This window comes from Bos grunniens, chromosome 11 (assembly GCF_055505025.1).
Source record: "Bos grunniens cultivar Pamir isolate PY7600 chromosome 11, Bosgru_T2T1.0, whole genome shotgun sequence".
NCBI lineage: Eukaryota > Metazoa > Chordata > Mammalia > Artiodactyla > Bovidae > Bos > Bos grunniens.
The window spans coordinates 59618398-59637422 of NC_141175.1; the positions used below are offsets into that span (position 1 = coordinate 59618398).

The following is a 19025-nucleotide window of genomic DNA, read 5'->3' on the forward strand; positions in this document are numbered from 1 at the left end:
TTTGGAAGGAATGATGCTAAAGCTGAAACTCCAGTACTTTGGCCACCTCATACAAAGAGTTGACTCATTGGAAAAGACTCTGATGCTGGGAGGGATTGGGGGCAGGAGGAGAAGGGGACGACAGAGGGTGAGATGGCTGGATGGCATCACTGACTCCATGGACATGAGTCTGAGTGAACTCCGGGAGTTGGTGATGGACAGGGAGGCCTGGCATGCTGCAATTCATGGGGTCTCAAAGAGTCGGACACGACTGAGCGACTGAACTGAACTGAAAATGAGTGTAGGTCATCACATGAAACAAAGCATGTGCTATAAGCCAGCTGTTTCTGCTTCTTTGGAAGTAAATGAAGCATATGCTCACTACAGCTTATAACTGCAGAGGGAAATGTCTTGAAAACTACACTGTTTCAAGGATGATAAGACTCTTGCCACACAGAAAGGGTGTGGCTCTCAGGATGCCAGGCTGAAGGGAGCTTCTCATCACGCAGTTCGAGGCCGTGTCCATCTGAGACTGAGCTCTCGTGAGATGTGTATGACAGAGATCCCTGTGTATGCATAGTACATGGACCACTCAGGAATGACTATTGTGTACCCCTTTTATGGATATAAGAGAAATTAGAAGAATCAGACACGAGTGGCTGTGTTCAGAGTGTAACTGGTACAACAGTAATTTTGACAAGTTTAGTACACGTTCATTTTTTCAGGACGCGTTTGTTACTGTATTCCAGAAGCTGTTCTAGGCTCTGAAAAAGATACATATATTCTTTCCAACAACCTTTTGAGATAGGGACTATTGTTACCCCCATTTTACAAGTGAGGAAACAGGTATCGAGGCATTGTCATTTGCTGGAGAATGCACAGTTAATTTCTAGCACAGCCAAGAAACTGCTTTCAGTGCCTCTGCATTTAACCTAATCTCTGGTAATTGAGGCCTCCTGCAGTTCCCTTTGGTGGAGAAGAACGGTTCAAGTCTGCTTTTAGGAATAGCTTGTAAAATCATGGCTGTCGTAAAATTGGCTATTGTAAAATCATGTGCAGGAAAGATTTGCACACAGGCCCAGTGCAGAAAGGAGGGGCAGCTTCTTGTTGGTTAAAAAAAAAGAGAGAGAAAGTTCTCTGTGACCCACTTGTTGAAGTGTCACAGGGGATTTCCGTAGGGTGGGCTCTCTTAAAGCAGTTTAAAAGCTGGAAAAAAGAAACAACCAATTTCTCTTTTTCTTCAACAATTAGACTATGGTCTTGATAAGAGAATGCATCCTTATTAAATGTTGAAACTGGATTCTGGCCAGCTGAACCAAGCTTACTGCCTAGTACATAAGTGATTTCTCTAAGTTCCTGTTTTTCGGGGTCCAAAAATGTGCTGTGGGCATCTTTCACATAGGAAAATTGGTAAAAACCAGTGCTTCAGGCTACAGATCGGCAAGTAAAAAAAAAAAGAGACTGTTGGGACTGAGGCCTCCGGCTCTGAACTGTCGGTCCTCCTGCATGTGTAGAACGAGCAGGCTGGATGTCTGTGGTCTCCGTGAGCCCTGAGCCTAGATTCACAGCCCACCCCTGGCGTGCCTTAGGCCTCCTGCTCTGTACACTGCTGCTCTATTTTCTTCCTGGTCTCGAGGGCCAGTTCTAAGGCTTGCTTTTTCCTGTGTTAATATTTTTAATCTCCAAATTGTTGTTTTACCATTTTATTTGTGTTGAGTGAAGAAGTCCTTTCATGTATGTGTCAGTTGCTCAGTCGTGCTGACCTTTGCGATCCCAAGCACTGTAGCCCACCAGGCACAGATTCCTTACTGCCTGAGTCATCAGGGAAGCCCAGCCCTTTCGTGGGGGATATGAAAAAAAAAATCAGGGAGTATTTAATCCTTTCTGGAGCCTCATGGCTCCCAGTTGCTCACACCTGAGCTGCAGGTTGGAGAAAAAATGTAGAAGAATGTAGCCCAGAAAGAATGTGGCCCTTTTACTGTTCCTCCCTTTGAGGAATGCTCCTCCTCACCTCTTTCAGGAAACACAGAGACAGCCCAGAGCCTGCAACCCTCTCCAAGCTAGGCCTCTGTCCCTGGGGTGCGCCCCCTCCATCCCCATTCTGGTTAGCTTGATGGGTTTGGGAGGAGGGGTCAGAGCCAGATTTTGTCTTGAAGAAACCTTCCCAGTTTCTCTTCTGCTTTCCCACACTTATGATACTTTTTCCTCTAGATTTTTGTTCTCTAAAAGTAGACTGCTTTTTAAAATTAAGGCTGTGGAAGGCCATTTCTAGAGGGCAGGGGAAGTTCTGTTTCCGATGTGGTGCCAGCTATGTGAGAGTTCATTGAATAATGACTTGGAATTGTACGCTTACAGTTTGTGCACTTTTCCGTATGTCTATTTCACCTGAAGGACAAAATGAAGAGTTTGTGATTTATTACGAGAGGAGTAGCAACTCATCTGTTACCAAGGAAGAACAAAATGAAGGAAGATGATACAAGAAGAGACGAATTGATTTTGATTGATGTGAAAATGGGGAGTCTGAGGTGAAAGTGGGCAGTGACCCAAGAATGTCAGGTGTTTGTCCTCAAGATGTCTGCAACTTTTTAGTAGTATTTGTTATTACAGGTAGTGGAAGATTGGAAACAATGAAATATCAAGTCATGGTTAAATAATGGCACAACCACAAATGAAATACGACTTTGCTATTAAGAAGTAAGCCATAAACGTTTGTTTATTAAAGCCATTTATAAAAGCATAGTGCAATCCCATTTTTAAAAATTACATATTTTATATGTAGGCACAGAAAATAATCAGGAAGAATGTAGCCCATAATATTAACAATGGATTATCCCTGAGGTAAAGAATGACGGATGATTCTTACTACCTTAGCTACATTTTTTCTCCCAGTGAGCATGCATTTTTTGCAGAACACAGTAAGAAAGGAAATGCCTTGTAGGGCTGCAGCTGGGCTCGTAGCCTCCTCACCAGTGTCTGCACATCCCCTCAGCTGCTAGCCTGGGGTGGCCAGGGCCTGTGCCAGCTGCTCGGTCACAATTCTCCCTTTACAAACTATAAAAACTCACCGATAACCCAGGAGCATGTTTGAATACGGAATCTCAATGTTTAGAGAGACTTGAACTCCATTCAACTTTCCTAACGCTCAAATCATGCTTGCAGAGGGTGGCCTCTCCTCTTTCATGGGTCCTTCTGCAACACAAGGGCTGGGAGAACCATCTCTAGGCTGGGATTTCCCAGAGATTTTCTTCAGAGGTCAGGTTGCTCATTTTCCATCATTCAGTTCACTCCTTCCACTTCATTGGAAGAATTCCTATTATCTGTATCATTTCATGCTTGATTATAAAAAAATAATCTGATCCTGTTCAGCAGTATCACAGAACTCTGTCAAGTTTTCTTGTCCTATTTCATTACCTCATCGAGGCTCTGGGTGCAGTCATGGGTCTATCACAGATGCTTCAGAAATAACTAGTTCTCTGAGGCTTGAGATCCAGCTCCCCACGCTGAGACAGAGGCCTCCAGAAGAAAGATCTCAGTTGTGTGGAGCCCTGCTGGGACTCTGATCCAGCTGTTCCCCATCTCTGGGCCTCAGCGTCCTCTTTTGTAAAATGGGTGGAGGAGAAGTTGGGGCTGAGTGGGTGCGGAGGCCCCCACCAGTTCTCACAGCCAGGTTCTGAGAATAGAGCTTGCGGTAGCTCTGGCCCGCCCGCCCTCTTCCCGAGTATGGGAGCACAACAGCATGATAACCCTTGTGGTATGCCTTAGACACGAGTGTCTTGTTTTGTATCAAAGTAAATAATAAAGAAAAAGTAACTCTTCCCACCCCACCCCCATGAAAAATAATAATAACGAGAAGGAAGGAAGCAGGGAGAAATCAAAAGGGAAGGATCTCAGGAGAGTTCTCAGTGCGAAGTCTTGTAGTGGCTGTCACACGGGGCCCATCGCCATGTTAGACATATTTCTCTGAAAGGTTGGGCTTGCCTCCTTGTCGGACCACAGGCCTGAAAGAGAGGTGGGTGACTGTCAGTGCAGCAAGAGCCCCTGAAATTTGATGCAGCATCCACTCATGTCTACCCACACACACCTCCACCAGCTTCCCAGCCTTCAGGGCGGTCTGAGGACTTGTCCTCAGGCCACCAGCATGGGACTAGGTGAAGGACCTCAGCAACCCTGCCAAGAACTTTCCTTGTGCCATCTTGAGATGAGAAGCTGGAGAATGTGCCCAAGGTCACGTAGCTAGGAGGGGTTGGAGGCAGCATCTGAAGCCAGTTAGTCTAGCTTCTTGGGGACTTTGTCAAGGTCCCCATGGAGGTGTGAGAAGCAAGCTGATAACCAAGCCATCATCTGAGTTGATTCTCAGCCCTTGAGAGGATCACAGCGATAGGGGAGGATGTGAATGAACCACCGTCTGTCAGTCAAGTAGAGCTACTTTACCTAAAATTCCCTTTGATAACCCAAATTTGATGTGTTAATTCACTACTGGGCTAGCACCTTCTAAATGGGCTGATTCATCGTGAGTGTCATGTCTGTACACACCATCCTCCAAAACATCTGGGTTGAAGCTGAGCTGCCCTTGGTCATCACTGAGCTTATTAACTCAGGTGTGTGAATTTCTCATAGTTTTAATCTGCATGGTTTTGTATTTTGGGACAGAATTTTATTCTCACTCATTTCAAAATTTCAGAAAAGATAGAGATAACGGATGATTCTCCTCCAAAAACTTTCCAATATTGAAACTGCTAAAAAATCCTTCTCTGCTCTTAAAGGATATCCATTGGTATATCACCTTTAGTATATGCATTGGAAATTCATTACATTTCCATTGTTAAAAAATAACAATGTATAAGACACTGAACTTGGGTTTCTGCAGAGAAATATCAAGGAGTGTGAAATGCAAACCTCAGGTATAAAACTTGAAACATTTTCATCTACTGAAAGGAATTGGTGAATAGAGTTGGTTATCGTTAACCCTCTCTGCCCTGGCCCCCAACCACAGAGAGGAGCCTGGGCTTTGAACAGAAGTTGCAACTCTCCTGCTTGCTAGCAGTATGGCCTCAGACGAGTCACTAAAGGTCCTAAGCCTCAGTTTCCTCATCTATAAAATGGTAACCACACTGACTACTTTAAAGGTTGTTATGAAACTTGAAACTTAAAAACTTTATATATATTCAGATATATAAAGCACTGGTAAACTTTAAGGTTGTTATGATTGAGTTGGCCAGAAAGTTCATTTGGGTTTTGGGATAAACTTAAATGAACTTTTTGGCCAACCCAATATTATTGATGGGTGGATCAGTGGTAAAGAATCCACCAGCCAAACAGCAGATGCGGGTTCAATTTCTGGGTCAGGAAGATCCTCCGGAGAAGGAAAAGGCAACCCACTCCAGTATTCTTGCCTGGGAAATCCCATGGACAAAGGAGTCTGGTGGGCTATAGTCCACGTGGTCGCAAAGAGTTGGACACAACTGAGCAACTAAATAACAGCACTGTTGATAGCTAACGTGTAAGCATGACTCTGCCACCTTGACTAGATTTCCTGATCTCTGAGCCAGTAATCTGTGAGATGGCACTGTGATGTTCCCCTATTGGGTTGCTGTGAGCATAAGGAATTCCCTGGGTGTGACTCCCATCACTGTGCTGGGCTAGCGAGGGCACTTGCTAGATGTTAGGGCAGTGCTGCCTCAGACTAAGCTGGAAGGAGAAAGGAGACTGAGGCCTCTCTTTCAGACACCATTTTTCACTTATGTCTTTTCCTGATCATGTCAGAATGATCATGGGCTGGAATTGGATGAGGGAGTCACTTGAACTGCCAGGTAGTTCTTTGCCTCTATCCCTGACTTCCCCTTCTTCCCCCTCCAGTCCTTGGCAGTAAATCAAGGCCCTGAGTTGCCACAGGGAAATGAGCAACTAAGGCCATTTTTTTTTTAATCAAGTGATATTTGGTTCAGGTGATAAAACTGACTCTCCCCTCCCACCCCAAAAAGCTAGACCAAACCAATGGGAAAATAAAAAAAGTTTTCTTAAGAAAACAACAAGACTCAGACTTCCTTAATAGTCCAGTGGCTAAGACTCTGTGCTCCCAATGCAGGGAGCCCAGGATTGATCCCTGGTCAGGGAACTAGATCCCACATGCTTGCAGCTAAGAGTTCACATGCGCTGCTAAAGATCCTGTGTGCCACAATGAAGACCCAGTGCAGCCAAATAAATAAAAACTTTAAAAGAAAGAAATCAATATTTATGAAAGAAAGGAAGACAACAAGATTCAGACGGAATCATGCAGATAAAAGAACCTCAGGTCTTTGGGGGCTTCCCAGATGGTGCAGTAGTAAAGAATCTGCCTGCCAATGCAGAAGACGAAAGAGAAGTGTGTTCAAGCCCTGGGTCAGGAAGATGCCCTGGAGGAGGAAATGGCAACCCACTCCAGTGTTCTTGCCTGGAGAATCCCAGGGACAGAGGAGTCTGGTGGGTGTCCACGGGGTTGCAAAGAGTCAGACATGACTGAGCACTCATGGATATAGGATTAAGTGGGGGAATACTTCAGGTTAGGTCAAATAAGATGGACATTTCCTGAAATCACACTGCTCTTTCCATTAGTCCAGCTTCACCTCCATGTCCTCCCCAGTGTCACCTTTCTGCCTGCATCTGTTCAGACACTATAGTAACTCCCTGGACCTCAGGACTCTGCTGCCATGGCCTCTGTCTGGAAAAGATCCCCACCATCTGCTCCCTGGGATGAGCAGGTCCAGAGATTATAAGAGACTCACCTGGGACATTTGCAGACACGTCTTCGGTTCCCTGGTTAAGGAAAAAGAAGGGGTAAAATGATTATCTCACCATGACCAACAGTTCCAAACATGATTTCTGCTTCACTTTTCCTGTTTATTTAGGATTATAAGTTTTTTCTAGTGTGGCTATGACTATTTTTTTCAAAGCAAACAATAACTACATCAACATTATAAAAAATACATCATAGGTGTTTGGTGGTCAGGTGTATTGGACTCCACACTCCCAATGCAGAGGGTCAGGGTTTGATCCTTGATCAGGGAACTAGATCCTACATGCTAAAACTATTAATAAAAGATCCCACGTGCTGCAGCTAAACCCAGCACAGCCAAATAAGTAAATATTTGGAAAAAATACATCATAATAAAGTAAACTTGTAAAATGACAGTGCATAATAATGATTGACACTGAAAAGAAGATTAAGTTACTAAAACACAAGCTATAAAGCATAATATATTTACATTTTATGGTTTTAATAATTATTACTAAAAGTAAAAAATTGAAGTATAGTTGATTTACAATATTGTGTTAGATTCAGATGTATAGTAAAGTGATTCAGTTTTTATATGTGTAAATATATATATACATGTAAATATATGGGGCTTCCCTGGTGGCTCAGGTGATAAAGAATTTGCCTGCAATGCAGGAGATCCAGGTTTGATTCCTGGGTCAGGAAGATCTGCTAGAGGAGGAAATGACAACCCACTGTAGTATTCTTGCCTGGGAAATTCCATGGGCAGAGGAGCCTGGTGGGCTACAATCCATGGGGTCCCAAAGAGTCGGATGTGACTGAGGGAATAACATATACATATATATGTAAATGTATATATATATATATATATATATATATATATATATGTAAACAAATATTTCAGGTTCTTTTCCCTTATAGATAATTACAAGATATTGAATATAGTGCTATGCAGTAAGTAGCATTTAACTCTTGAGAACTGAGGTGAGGTCTTCTTTCCCACCCCTCTTTACATCAATTTAAAAAGCATTGCAAATACAGACGTGGGTGAACGTGGGTTAGTACGGCCACCTGCAGTAGGATCCAAATTGGGGTGGGGGCTCACAAGAAGGGGGCCAAGGATAAACCACTGCCTGTAGTGGTTTTGACCCGGGCTTCCTGGGCACTGGTCCCCGGGCCACAGCCGGGCCCCGCCCTGCCTCCATCCCAGGCGTTTGTAATAAGCCCAGACCTGCGGGCTTTGCGGGTGTAACACCCACCCCTGCCGCTGCCGCTCCGGGGATGGGGCTCTGCCTTCCTAAAAACTTCCCGGGGTGTGGAAAGAGAAGGGGTTTTCCCCGCGTACTCTCTCCAGGAAAGACATAGGCAGTGCCTGGCCCTGCGGTGCAGCTCAAAGTTCCAGAAATCCGAACCCAACTGAACTGCCCGCAAGGGCGGCCTAGACCAAAGCGCTGCAAAAATCGGGCTGTCTTCCCGCGCGATTCCCCAGGACTTACGGCGGTAGCAGATGCCTGTGATGACCAATGACAGGAGAAGGACGCCGCAGGTCCCGACCAAGGGAGCCCAGATGTAGATATTGCAGGCGAAGTCCAGCCGGCTCGTTTCCACTGACGACACAGAAGACGCGGACATTTAGGAGAAGGCTCGGGATCCCCCCCCGACCCTGGGAAACCTACCCCCCCCACCCCGCCCCGCGACCCTATCCCACCCCGCTGAAGCGGGCATATCCCTTTCCCGGTTCCGGCTCTCGTTTCCCCACCGCTTGGGCTGCTAGGAAGATCAGTGGGGCCCCGGCGAGGGCCTTTGCCGCGCCCGCCTCACCTGCGCTGCCCGCCGAGGTCCGGCACACCTCTGATCGCGGAGAGACCGACCTAGTCTGCGGCGCGCTGGTGGGCGCCCGCGTGGATGGCCGCATCGCCGGCGTGGTGGCCGGCTTCGCTACGGGAGCAACGGAGAAGTGGTTAGGGGCCGCGTTGAAGCTGTGGCCGCGAACCCTTCGGATTAGCCACTGGAGGAGCCGTAGAGGCTCAGCGGAGCTCGGCGCTCAGCGCAGGGAGATGCTGAAAGACCGCCTGGTCGTCTGAGTGCACTGGGTGCCTTGGACATGAACACAGAGGCCCGTGCCCCTCCGCCCGGCCTCTCTCCAGGGCCCCACCAGAAACCTCGAGGGCTTGGAGGAGGCGGGGGTGGGACGGTGGGACACCCGCCTTCTACTGACCAGCAGAGGGAAGCTCAGATAATTGAAGTGCAATAACTTGCCAAGGATCATACTAGCCCGGAACTCGAGCCCAGATCAACCAGACCTAAAAAGTCACCTTGAATTACTACCCAGTCACACCCTAGCCTCAGTTTTCTCCTCTGTGAATTGGGAACAGTATCTAAGTAGCCCCCAGAGGTTCGAACCCCAAGAGACTCGAACGTAGCGGTGTCCGTGTGAAAAACGGACTCAGACGTGAAACCCAAAGCCCACCCGGGCCGCCCGAACCTGGCAAGAAGACAGGCACGAAGTTACTGAAGTACAGTATCGAGTTGCTCACGACCGAGCAAAAATAGTAGCCTTGGTCCTCCTGGAGGAAGCTGCTCAGGGTGAGCTGGAATTTGGTGCCGGAGACCCTGGCGCCGGAAATGTGTCTGGGGTCCAGTCCCTCGGCTAGCTTGACCCGTTGGGCGGAGAGGTACATTAGGAAGGTGGGTCTGGGGTCGTCCCCGGGTATGTGGCGGAGCCAGGAGCACCCTGTGGCCATGCCGGACTGCAGCAACTCGCATTGCAGCTCCACCTTCTCGCCCAGTCTGGTCTCCTTCTGCGTCGGCGACATCCGGAACGAGAGCGACCCGAGGACCTTGGCGGCATCTGCGGGACACGGGCAGCGAGACTGAGCCGGGAGCCCCGTGCCGCACCACCCCCCCGACCCCCCCATCCCATGCCAGCCCCGCCCCCGCTTCCCCCAGGGGTCGCCAAGTCACCGAGCAGCAGCAGGGCCAGCGGCAGGATCAGGGCGGTCAAGAGTGAGGCCATGGCGCTCTCCCCGCCGCAGAAACTCCGAGGCGCGCAGGAGCCGGTGGATCACCGACCGGGCCGGGGGAAGTTTCGCCCTTCGACCGGCCGCCGAGCCCAATTTCGCATTCGGAGGATGTGATGTCACTTGAAGCCCCGCGGAGAAAAGAGTCGCCCTCCTTTTCGCGGTTGTTACCCGCCAGCCCAGAGAGGGGTGGGCGTGTGGGGGTCCGTGAATGGGGGCCGTCGAGGCAATCTGGCCGGGTGGAGAACTAGGACAAGGATGGTTGGACGTGGCCCTTGGAAGGGCTCTCTTGTGGGTGTGACAGAGGCAGAACATAGAAATGAGAGATTTCTAGAAGGGAGGGTGAGCAAGCAGGAAGGCAAGAGAAATGTCCACTTCCTTCGACCTCATTCAAAGTGGCCCTGGCACCGACAACTTGGGGCTTTAGATCCCTGCGAATTGGGCCCTGAGGGCTGAGACTAAGAGGAGTTAGTGACTGGCCCACGTCTGGGGAACTCGGACAGGGGAATCCGGGTGCCCACAGAGGAAAAGACCTTCTTCCTTCCATTGAGGAGACTTCCACCAGTCAGCCGGTCAAGCAGTGTGTGGGGCTTGTGATTTTCTGCTCCTCGTGCTCTTTCCTCAGCAGTTAAACCTGGCCACCACAGCCTCATTCCTTCGAGGCCACTGCAGCAGCCTCCACACTAGCCCCTGTTCTGGCCAGTCCCCCAACCACACTGCTGTGAACAGTATTCTCCAAAAGGGAATGTGATGGTGTCACTCTTGAAGCCTCCTGGTGACCTGCAGGTCTGCGTGGAAGCTCAGCCCTGCCTTGGCTTGGAGCCTCTGAGTGCTGGTTCTGCCCAGCCCCCTGCCCAGCCCCCTGCCCAGCCTCCTGCCCAGGCCCCTGCCCTGGTCTTTCCTATTCACCCCCCACTACATGCCCATAATGCACGACTGATGGTGCTCTCAGTCGTGTCTGACTCTGCGACCCCATGGACGGTAGCCTGCCAGGCTCCTCTGCCCGTGGCATTTTCCAGGTAAGAATACTGCCAGCGGGTTGCCTTTTCCTACTGCAGGGGAATCTTCCCAAGCCAGGGATCAAACCCCGGGTCTCTTGTGTCTCCTGTGTTGGCAGGCAGATTCTTTTTCACTAGCGCCACTGATGATCTGAACTGTGGGCTCCCCATGCTGAAATGCGCTTCTGTTTCAGCCCCTGGCCAGCTCCCAAGCCTTGGAATCTGAATCTCATTCTGGCTCTGGGTGCTTGGCAGGCACATGTGTCAGCCTGGGTGGAGATGGTTCTTCCTGTCTGAACCTGATACACCCTTGGCCCCTTCCTTTTTTGTCTGCTGCTGTCCTGAAACCTTCCACCCCATAATGGGTCCCCTCTCTCATTTCTTCCGGGTCTTCCCACTTTACATCCCATAGTGCAGCGATCCCCAAACTTTTTGACATCAGGGACCAGTTTGGTGGAAGACAAGTTTTCCACCGACTGGAGGCAGGGGATGGTTTGGTGATGATTCAAGCACATTTTATTTATTGTGCCCTTTATTATTATTATTACATCAGCTCCACTTCAGATCATCAGGTGTTAGATCCCAGGGGTTGGGGACCCCTGCCACAGTGCACGCCCCTCATGCTGCTGCCGCCTGTTTCTAGAGACAAACGACCTGGTGTTATCTGTTCCATGTGGCTGCCCCATCCATGAGGTCTGCCAGGTGGCTAGGCCTATGTCCCAGACACCCTCCCAGATGTCACATGTCATATCACAGCAGGCTGAGCTGTGTTTGCAAAACTGCAAAACTCCCTTCATGGAGTCTGAGCTTGAGTCTTGGATGGGATTTATTTATTTATTTTCTCCCTCACCCTCTACCCAAGGCGTCTGAGGTACTTACTCTAACACACACTATTTAACGTCTTATATTTAGAGATTTTTTTAAAAGTGTCTTTTAAATTACAAAAGTTATATATTTTTGAAAAACTTCAGACAATACAAAAAAAGAGTATGGGGAAGTTTCCCTGTCTCAACTCTCCTCCCGTAGTCCATTCTCTAGAGAAAACCACTTATGTGTGCCCCTCATATATAGTCTGTGCACAAACAGATGCTTATACATCATTTTAGACACATGGTTGTACTATACACGTATTTTTTTGCAACCTGCATTTTTTATCTAACAGTAGAAGAGGAAAGCTTTTCACGTCAGCACCTGTAGATCCACCCATACTTCTAAAGGAGCGTATTTTATATGCTTAGTCGTGTTTGACTCTTTTTTTTGACCCCAAGGACTGTAGCCCACCAGGTTCCTCTGTCCATGGGATTTCCCAGGCAGGAATACTGGAGTAGGTTGCCATTTTCTTCTCTAGCATTTTATATGAGTGTTCCATAATTTAGTTTCCCTATTATCAGACATTTAAGGAGTTTCTCAATTTTTAAAAAAGCACTTCTTTACTTATTTGGTTGTACTGGGTCTTAGTTGCAGCATGTGGGATCTAATTCCTTGACCAGGGATGGAACCCCGCGTTCCCTGGATTGGGAGTGTGGAATCTTAGCCACTGGACCACCAGGAAAGTCCCAGCAGTTTCTCAGTTTTTCCAGTTACTAGTAAGGCTGTAGTAGATCCAGAGCATCTATATCATTGAGCAATCACTCATGTACATGGAACATTTTCAAATGGAAGACTAGGGAGGTTGAGGAAGGAAAACCCTTTGTAATAATGGATATGACTGTGGCACACAGCAGTGGTTCCCCTGGCATACCAATATGTGTGTGTGTTTGTGTCCCTGGCTGCGTAGACACAGAGCTGTGCCTTAACTCACATGAGTGAGGGTCACAAGGAAACAGCCAAGTCCAGATAGGCCACTGACAAGGCAGTCCTCATTTTAGATAATTTCCCATTTTACTTCATCTCTGTTCCCACTGCAAAAATGGCCCTTTTGGCCAGGGTGCCATCAGGAGGAAGGTGAAGAGGATGGCCGGCCACGAAGGTGCACCTTGCTGGTGGAGGAAGCATTGGAGAGGAGCCAGAGTCAACCTGCAGATATTTGGATCTTGGGGACCGGGTTCCTGAAGATGACAATGCCCAGATTCTGGGGTACAAAGCTTGAAAACAGAATTGTCCTGTCCCACTCTCCCGGAAGTGAGCTGTAACTGCTGTGGAGGTCTTCTAGCCTTGCTACTTAGAAAAGTGTCAACCAGGGGGCTGGCAGCCCCCTTGTGCAGAGCGTGACAGAGGATGGGGGGATGTCAAGGCAACATGTCAAACCCACCGAGGAGGCTCTGTGACCCCAATGTTATTTTTCAGAGAGCTGGTAGATTTTCGGCATAACCACAATGACATCCGCCCTGTCGCAGACAGAACAGATGCAACTGTGCACGTTCTGGCGCTGCTTGTTTGCTGTAGGGCCAGGTGTGCAGAGGGCTGGATGAGGACTGCCAGGTGAGCTCCGCATCCCACACCGGCACTCACATGGGGTGGATGAAGAAATGGGAGCAGCCTCACTCTCAAACTCCTTATTTTTAAACACATTCAGGGAGTGACAGCGTAACAGAATCACCAGTTTCTATGACAGAGAGGCTAGCATTCTTCCAGTGCTTCTGGTCCCTTCAGTGAAGATCTTGTCCTGCTAACCTGGTCTGTGCTCCATCCTGCCAGGGCTTTCCATGGTCCCTTAGAAAACACCACTTTTTATGCTGATTTAAACAGGTCACCAGTTTCTAGGCCAAATTTAAGCAGGTCTTTGTTTTCCTCAAGGTATACGTTATTTTTTTTTAGATTTTTTTTAATGTGGCCCATTGTAAAAGTCTTTATTGAATTTGTTACGATATTGCCTCTGTTTTATGATTTGTTTTTTTTGGCGATGGGGTATGTAGAATCTTAACTCCCTGACCAGGAATCGAACCCACACTCCCTGCACTGAAAGGCAAAATGATACCCAATGGACCACCAGGGAAATCCGAAGGTATATGTTCTTAAACCACAGAACTACTCAGTGGTAAAGAAACCACTTGCCAAGCAGGAGACGCAGGTTCAATCCCTGGGTCAGGAAGATCCCCTGGAGAAGGAAATGGCAACGCACTCCAGTATTTTTGCCTGGGAAATCCTATGGATAGAGGAGACTAGTGAGCTACAGTCCATGGGATCGCAAAAGAGTTGGACATGATGGAGCATGCACACACATACACACACACATTAATTAAAGACCTATTCAGAATGTATAACTGGGTGGGGTAGTGGCAGGAAATTAGCCAGGGCCCTGTGCCCCAGCTCGTAAGATGCTGACCCAGGGCCAACCTGGAATCATGGTGTTGGAAGTTAGCTGTTGTCTCCCCTTGCTGGTCCAGGAGATATTATCATCCTGGAAGGGAGTTAGCTTACTTGGGCCTAGAAAGGTCTTTGAACTCTAGAATTATCAGGGCCTTGCTTTATCTCAATCACAAACACCTGTTAACTCTACCTCACTTCTGCCATTCCCACTTTTCTCTACCCTCAACCCCCCAAGTTCAGCTCGGCAATTGCCATCTCTTATCTTGACATTTTGCAGTGGTCTTCTAACTGAGCACCCCATTTCTACTCTGGTCTCTTCCAGTGCTCCTGGTCCCTTTCAGCGAAAATCTTGTCCTGCTAATCCTGTGCTCCATCCTATACGGGCTTCCTATGGTCCCAGGGGGAACACTGGGTGATCCTGAATGTTGTTGGAGGCCTGCCCACCATCTTCATCTTCTCCTGTTTGCCTTCTTCACACCTTCTTAGCTTGGTGTCTCTTGGTTTCTCAAAGAGACCTTGCTCCTTTCCACCTCAGTGCCATTAAACATGCTATTCTTTTAGCCTGGATTGTTCTCAGCTCTGCTGTCTGCTTAGTAATCTCCTCTTCCTCAAGTTCCAACCCAAGCATCTCCTCCTTCTGGGGCTCAGTCCCTTACCCACCCCTTCCCCCTGATCCTAGGAAGTATAGGCCATAGGCTTCTTGGTGTCAGCTGGACCTTGGGCATTCCTAGACTGAAGCACTTACTCTGCACAGCAGTGCTTTATTTGTTCATCCAGCTTGATGAGCAGAACCTTGGTCCCTTGAGGAAGAGACCTCGTCTTGTTCATGGTTGTTATCATGGTGCCTAACAGGACGTGCTACACATTTGGTCTTCAAGAACCTTGTTTGGTAAAAGCTAAATCAGGTAAAAGCAGAGTAGAGCAGACAAGAAGATGTGGAGATAGTTCATTTCAGATAAGAGTGCTCAGGAAAGGCTTTACGAAGTGGCTGGCTTGTAGATAAAGTAAGAATAGGGAGAGAGGTTATTTTTAATGAGGCATTTAACACATTTCCCTGGTGGCACAGGGGACAAGAATCTGCTGGCATTTCAATGCAGGGGATACAGGTTTGATCCCTGGTCTGGGAAGATTCCTCATGCTTTAGAAAAACTAAGTCTATGTGCTACAACTGCTAAAGCCCGCGTGTCTAGAACCCATGCTCTGCAATAAGGGAAGTCATCACAATGAGAAGCCCACACACTGCAACGAACTTGCCACAACTAGAGAAAGCCTGCATGCAGCAATGGAGAGCCAGCACAAGCAAAAATTAGATAAATATATATTAAAAAAGAAGAATGAGGCATTTGACTCCTAATCAAGATGGTGCTAATACCATGTTTTAATACGTAGTGATGGTATGGTTGAAGGTAGAAGGAGGAGAAGGAGGAAGGGGAGAAGATGGACTCATTCAAAAGCACGGTGAATATGTCCTCAATGTAGGGGTGGAAGCAGGGCTGAAATCAGGAGCCAGGGGCTCTGTTCTTGAGCCCATGTCTTGAGGGTCCATCTTGAAGCAGTGGCACTGAGGGTTTGACTTCTTCAGCTAACAGGGTCCCAGAGTGCTTCATCTATGGAGAGAGGCTGAAGCCAGGCTCTCTATTTGAAACAGGGGGTTGGGTCAGGATTCCTCAGTGAAAGGCTGGAGAAAGCTGTGCATTTCTCCATAGTCATGGCTCATATGGGGCTGTGTCCCTACAGTGATTGCCGGGCAGGCCAGAGACTGCAGTCACCTGATCTCCAGTGTCACCACTGAACAGAGCCCAGAGCCACCAGAATAAGGCCCGGTTCTGACTGTTGCCCTGAAAACAATAGGAGGATGGAGTATAAAGAGAGAGAGCTTTTGCTTTTTTTTTTTTTTAACTTTCATTGTGTCACTGAACTTTATTACCAGTGTCATCATTTCTGCCTACATCTGCTGAGAAAAGGAGAAACTGACATTTTCTGAGCACCCTCAGTGGTCTAGAACTCGGCAGGACTTATTTTAAATCTCATGGGCCCTCTGAAGTGGGTTTCGTTCTCCCTTTTTTCAGAGAAAGAAACTGAGGTTCAGAGATGTGAGAATAACTTACCCACGGTTGCACAGCTAGTAAATGGTGGAGATGAGATGGAAACCCAGCCTGGCTCCTAACTGATCCTTTAGTCTCACATTTCCTCTCTCTCTCTCCCTCTCCAAAAAGAGAGATTTTTAAAGTTCCCATTCAAAGTGAGATTATATACACACTGAAAATTCAAAATACATGTAAAGATAACTTACTAAAATTGGGATGGGAGTTCACTTCAGAAGAGATACAAATTACAGAGCAATCTGAAAAGAGTTTAAAACAGAGAAAAAGAAGGTATAGAAAACACAGAAATTAAACAAACACAACTGAATATGATAAATACTGAGAATACTGGAAATAAAATCTATATATAGTTTAGATATAAACTAGGATACACCCTACACTGGACAGAGTTGAAGGAATAATTAGTAAAATGGAAACTGGTGCTGAGGAACTAACATTGCAACGCGAGAAGATACAGAAACAGTTTGAAAAGCTGTTAAGATGTGGATGAGCACTGTGAAATATTCAATAGAATTTCAGAAAGAAGAGAATAAAGAGAGTGTGGAGAAGGGACACTGGAAGAGATCTTGGGTGTAGATTAAAAGACACAAGTGCTCGGATCAAAAGGGCTCCCAGAATGCCAAACAGGATAAGTAAAAAGATGCTCATCTCTGAACATGCCAAGTTGAACCAGAAGACTTCAGAAGCACAGAGAGGAAGGCAGCCCAGGAGGCCAGAAGAAGTTGAGATAATATTTAAAATACCCTTGGGAGAACCTTAGTCACAGCTTGGATGGAGTGAAGAGAGTAAGAAACTGATCTGTGACGGGAAAAACCCACATGTCGGTTGACAACTTATAATGATGCTGTGTCATTCTCTTCGTGCAGACACGCGCTTGCTGTAAAGTTGGGGGCCAGCTTGCTAAGAATCTTTAATGTCAAGAACATTCAAACAGAAGCATCCTGAATGCAACTGGAGAGGCAGGATTTGAGTTTGAGAGAGGGACCAGGGCTGGGAACCCAGCCTGTGCAAGGTTGTATTCATCTAAGTTGTGAGAGTGGGTCTGATTGCAAAGGCAGGTAGAGCAGAAAGGAGAAGCAAAGGAGCATGTTGAACCTTTAGGGAAGGCGCATTTTTAAGAGGAGGGAAGAAAACATTGGCAGTAATTCAGGCGGTGTAGGAACTTCAGGATGGGGCTTGAGAGGTGGCAATCCTTTATGGAGAGGTGGCTGCTGTGGATTTGGGCTATAAAGGAGCTTTGGGAGGACAGGGAAGCTTGGGACGACTTGAATGCAGCCTGTGGCAGGAAGAGATTGTAAGCCTGTGTTCAACACCTGGCCCACTAAGGACATCGACTCCCACATGTTTGTCAGAGGAAGACTCCCAGGTAAAGAGGGAGGTGGGGGCAGGAGGGTGGGCTGGAGAGGGTAGGGAGCTAGAGGAATATTGGATGAGGTGATGCTGATGTCTGGATTTCATTTATTGTTCGTTCACTTAAATGTTTCTTCCATTCACCCTTTAATTTTAAAGAAAGCATTTGAACACAGAAAAATAGAGCAAATAATATAAAAACACCCAAAGGCTCCCCAGAAAGCACCTCTCAAAACTAATGTGTTATCATTTTGTCACATTTGCTTCAGATGAACATTACAGATAAAATTGCACATCCTCAAATACCTTGCCTCCTGTCCAGAAGCAGCATTTGGGGGTCTATCAGTTATAAAATTTGGATGTTACATTTCCAGTCATGTTCCTGGATTTGTCTGTTTCTCCCTTTAACTCTGTCCATTTTTTGCCTCTCATATTTTGAAGCTTTGTTGCTGGGTACAAAAATTAAAAGACGCTTACTCCTTGGAAGGAAAGTTATGACCAACCTAGATAGCATATTCAAAAGCAGAGACATTACTTTGCCAACAAAGGTCCGTCTAGTCAAGGCTATGGTTTTTCCAGTGGTCATGTATGGATGTGAGAGTTGTACTGTGAAGAAAGCTGAGCGCTGAAGAATTGATGCTTTTGAACTGTGGTGTTGGAGAAGATGCTTGAGAGTCCCTTGGACTGCAAGGAGATCCAACCAGTCCATTCTAAAGGAGATAGGTCCAGGGATTTCTTAGGAAGGAATGATACTAAAGCTGAAACTCCAGTACTTTGACCACCTCATGTGAAGAGTTGACATATTGGAAGAGACTCTGATGCTGGGAGGGATTGGGGGCAGGAGGAGAAGGGAACGACAGAGGATGAGATGGTTGGATGGCATCACCGACTCGATGGATGTGAGTTTGAGTGAACTCCGGGAGTTGGTGATGGACAGGGAGGCCTGGGGTGCTGCAGTTCATGGGGTTGCAAAGAGTCGGACATGACTGAGCGACTGAACTGAACTGACACACACATTTAGGATTGTTCTGTTTTCTTGGCAGATTGACCCTTTTATTGTTACAAAATGTCCCTCTTTATCTTTGATGATACCTTGTTTTGAAGTCTAGTTTGATATTCACATGGCCATTCCTGAGCCATGTGAATTTTTTCTGTTTGTTTTTTCTGGTTTGTTTTATTTTGTCTTTAATTTTTAATTGGAGGATAATTGTTTTACAGTGTTGTGTTGGTTTCTGCTGTACAATGTGAACCAGCCGTAAGTATATGTATCCCCCTGTCTGTTTTCTGTTGAGTTTTTTAGTTTTTGAGGAACCTCCTTACTGTTTCCATAGTGGCTGCACCAGTTTTCCTTTTCACCCACAGAGTAAATACATAATTTTAAGGGGGTTGTTTTCCAGATCCTCAAAGCCTATTTTCCTTTTTCCTGAGATGGATCTGCCCAAGAACAAATGCCTTTGTCTAGTTTTTGCAGATTCTCTTTCTCCACTCCACCTTTCATGATTGCTCTTTTTTCCTGCTTTAAAACAAAACAGCAGACCTCCCAACCTCCTGTATCTTACTGTGGTGCAAAGAA

General features: G+C 47.1%; 1 protein-coding gene across 3 annotated transcripts; it reads right to left on the minus strand.

Annotated features, from left to right (window-relative positions):
* Positions 1 to 2674: 2674 nt before the first annotated feature.
* CD8A (CD8 subunit alpha) lies at positions 2675 to 10599 on the minus strand. 3 transcript variants are annotated; one of them, XM_086326617.1, is made up of 6 exons: positions 9695 to 10599; positions 9216 to 9581; positions 8552 to 8668; positions 8227 to 8337; positions 6741 to 6771; positions 2675 to 3977 (listed from the first exon to the last, which is right to left on the minus strand). In XM_086326617.1, exons 1-6 carry the CDS (start codon positions 9744 to 9746, stop codon positions 3926 to 3928), a joined length of 729 nt encoding a protein of 242 aa, XP_086182743.1. In that variant the 5' UTR covers positions 9747 to 10599; the 3' UTR covers positions 2675 to 3925. The 3 variants fall into 3 exon arrangements, with proteins under 3 accessions (XP_086182743.1, XP_086182745.1, XP_086182744.1); XM_086326619.1 differs by lacking the exon at positions 8552 to 8668 and having other exon boundaries at positions 9695 to 9882; XM_086326618.1 differs by lacking the exons at positions 2675 to 3977; positions 6741 to 6771 and adding an exon at positions 7423 to 7548 and having other exon boundaries at positions 9695 to 9883.
* Between the last annotated feature and the right edge of the window lie 8426 nt (positions 10600 to 19025).

Excerpts from the sequence above, each read along its gene's own strand:
- CD8A (XM_086326617.1), bottom strand. The coding sequence starts at position 9,746 with ATGGCCTCACTCTTGACCGCCCTGATCCTGCCGCTGGCCCTGCTGCTG. Across the intron at positions 8,669-9,215 it reads CGTGCCTGTCTTCTTGCCAG|CGAAGCCGGCCACCACGCCG; the intron begins GTTCGGGCGGCC and ends TTGCTCCCGTAG. Across the intron at positions 3,978-6,740 it reads CGTGTCTGCAAATGTCCCAG|GCCTGTGGTCCGACAAGGAG; the intron begins GTGAGTCTCTTA and ends CCTCTCTTTCAG.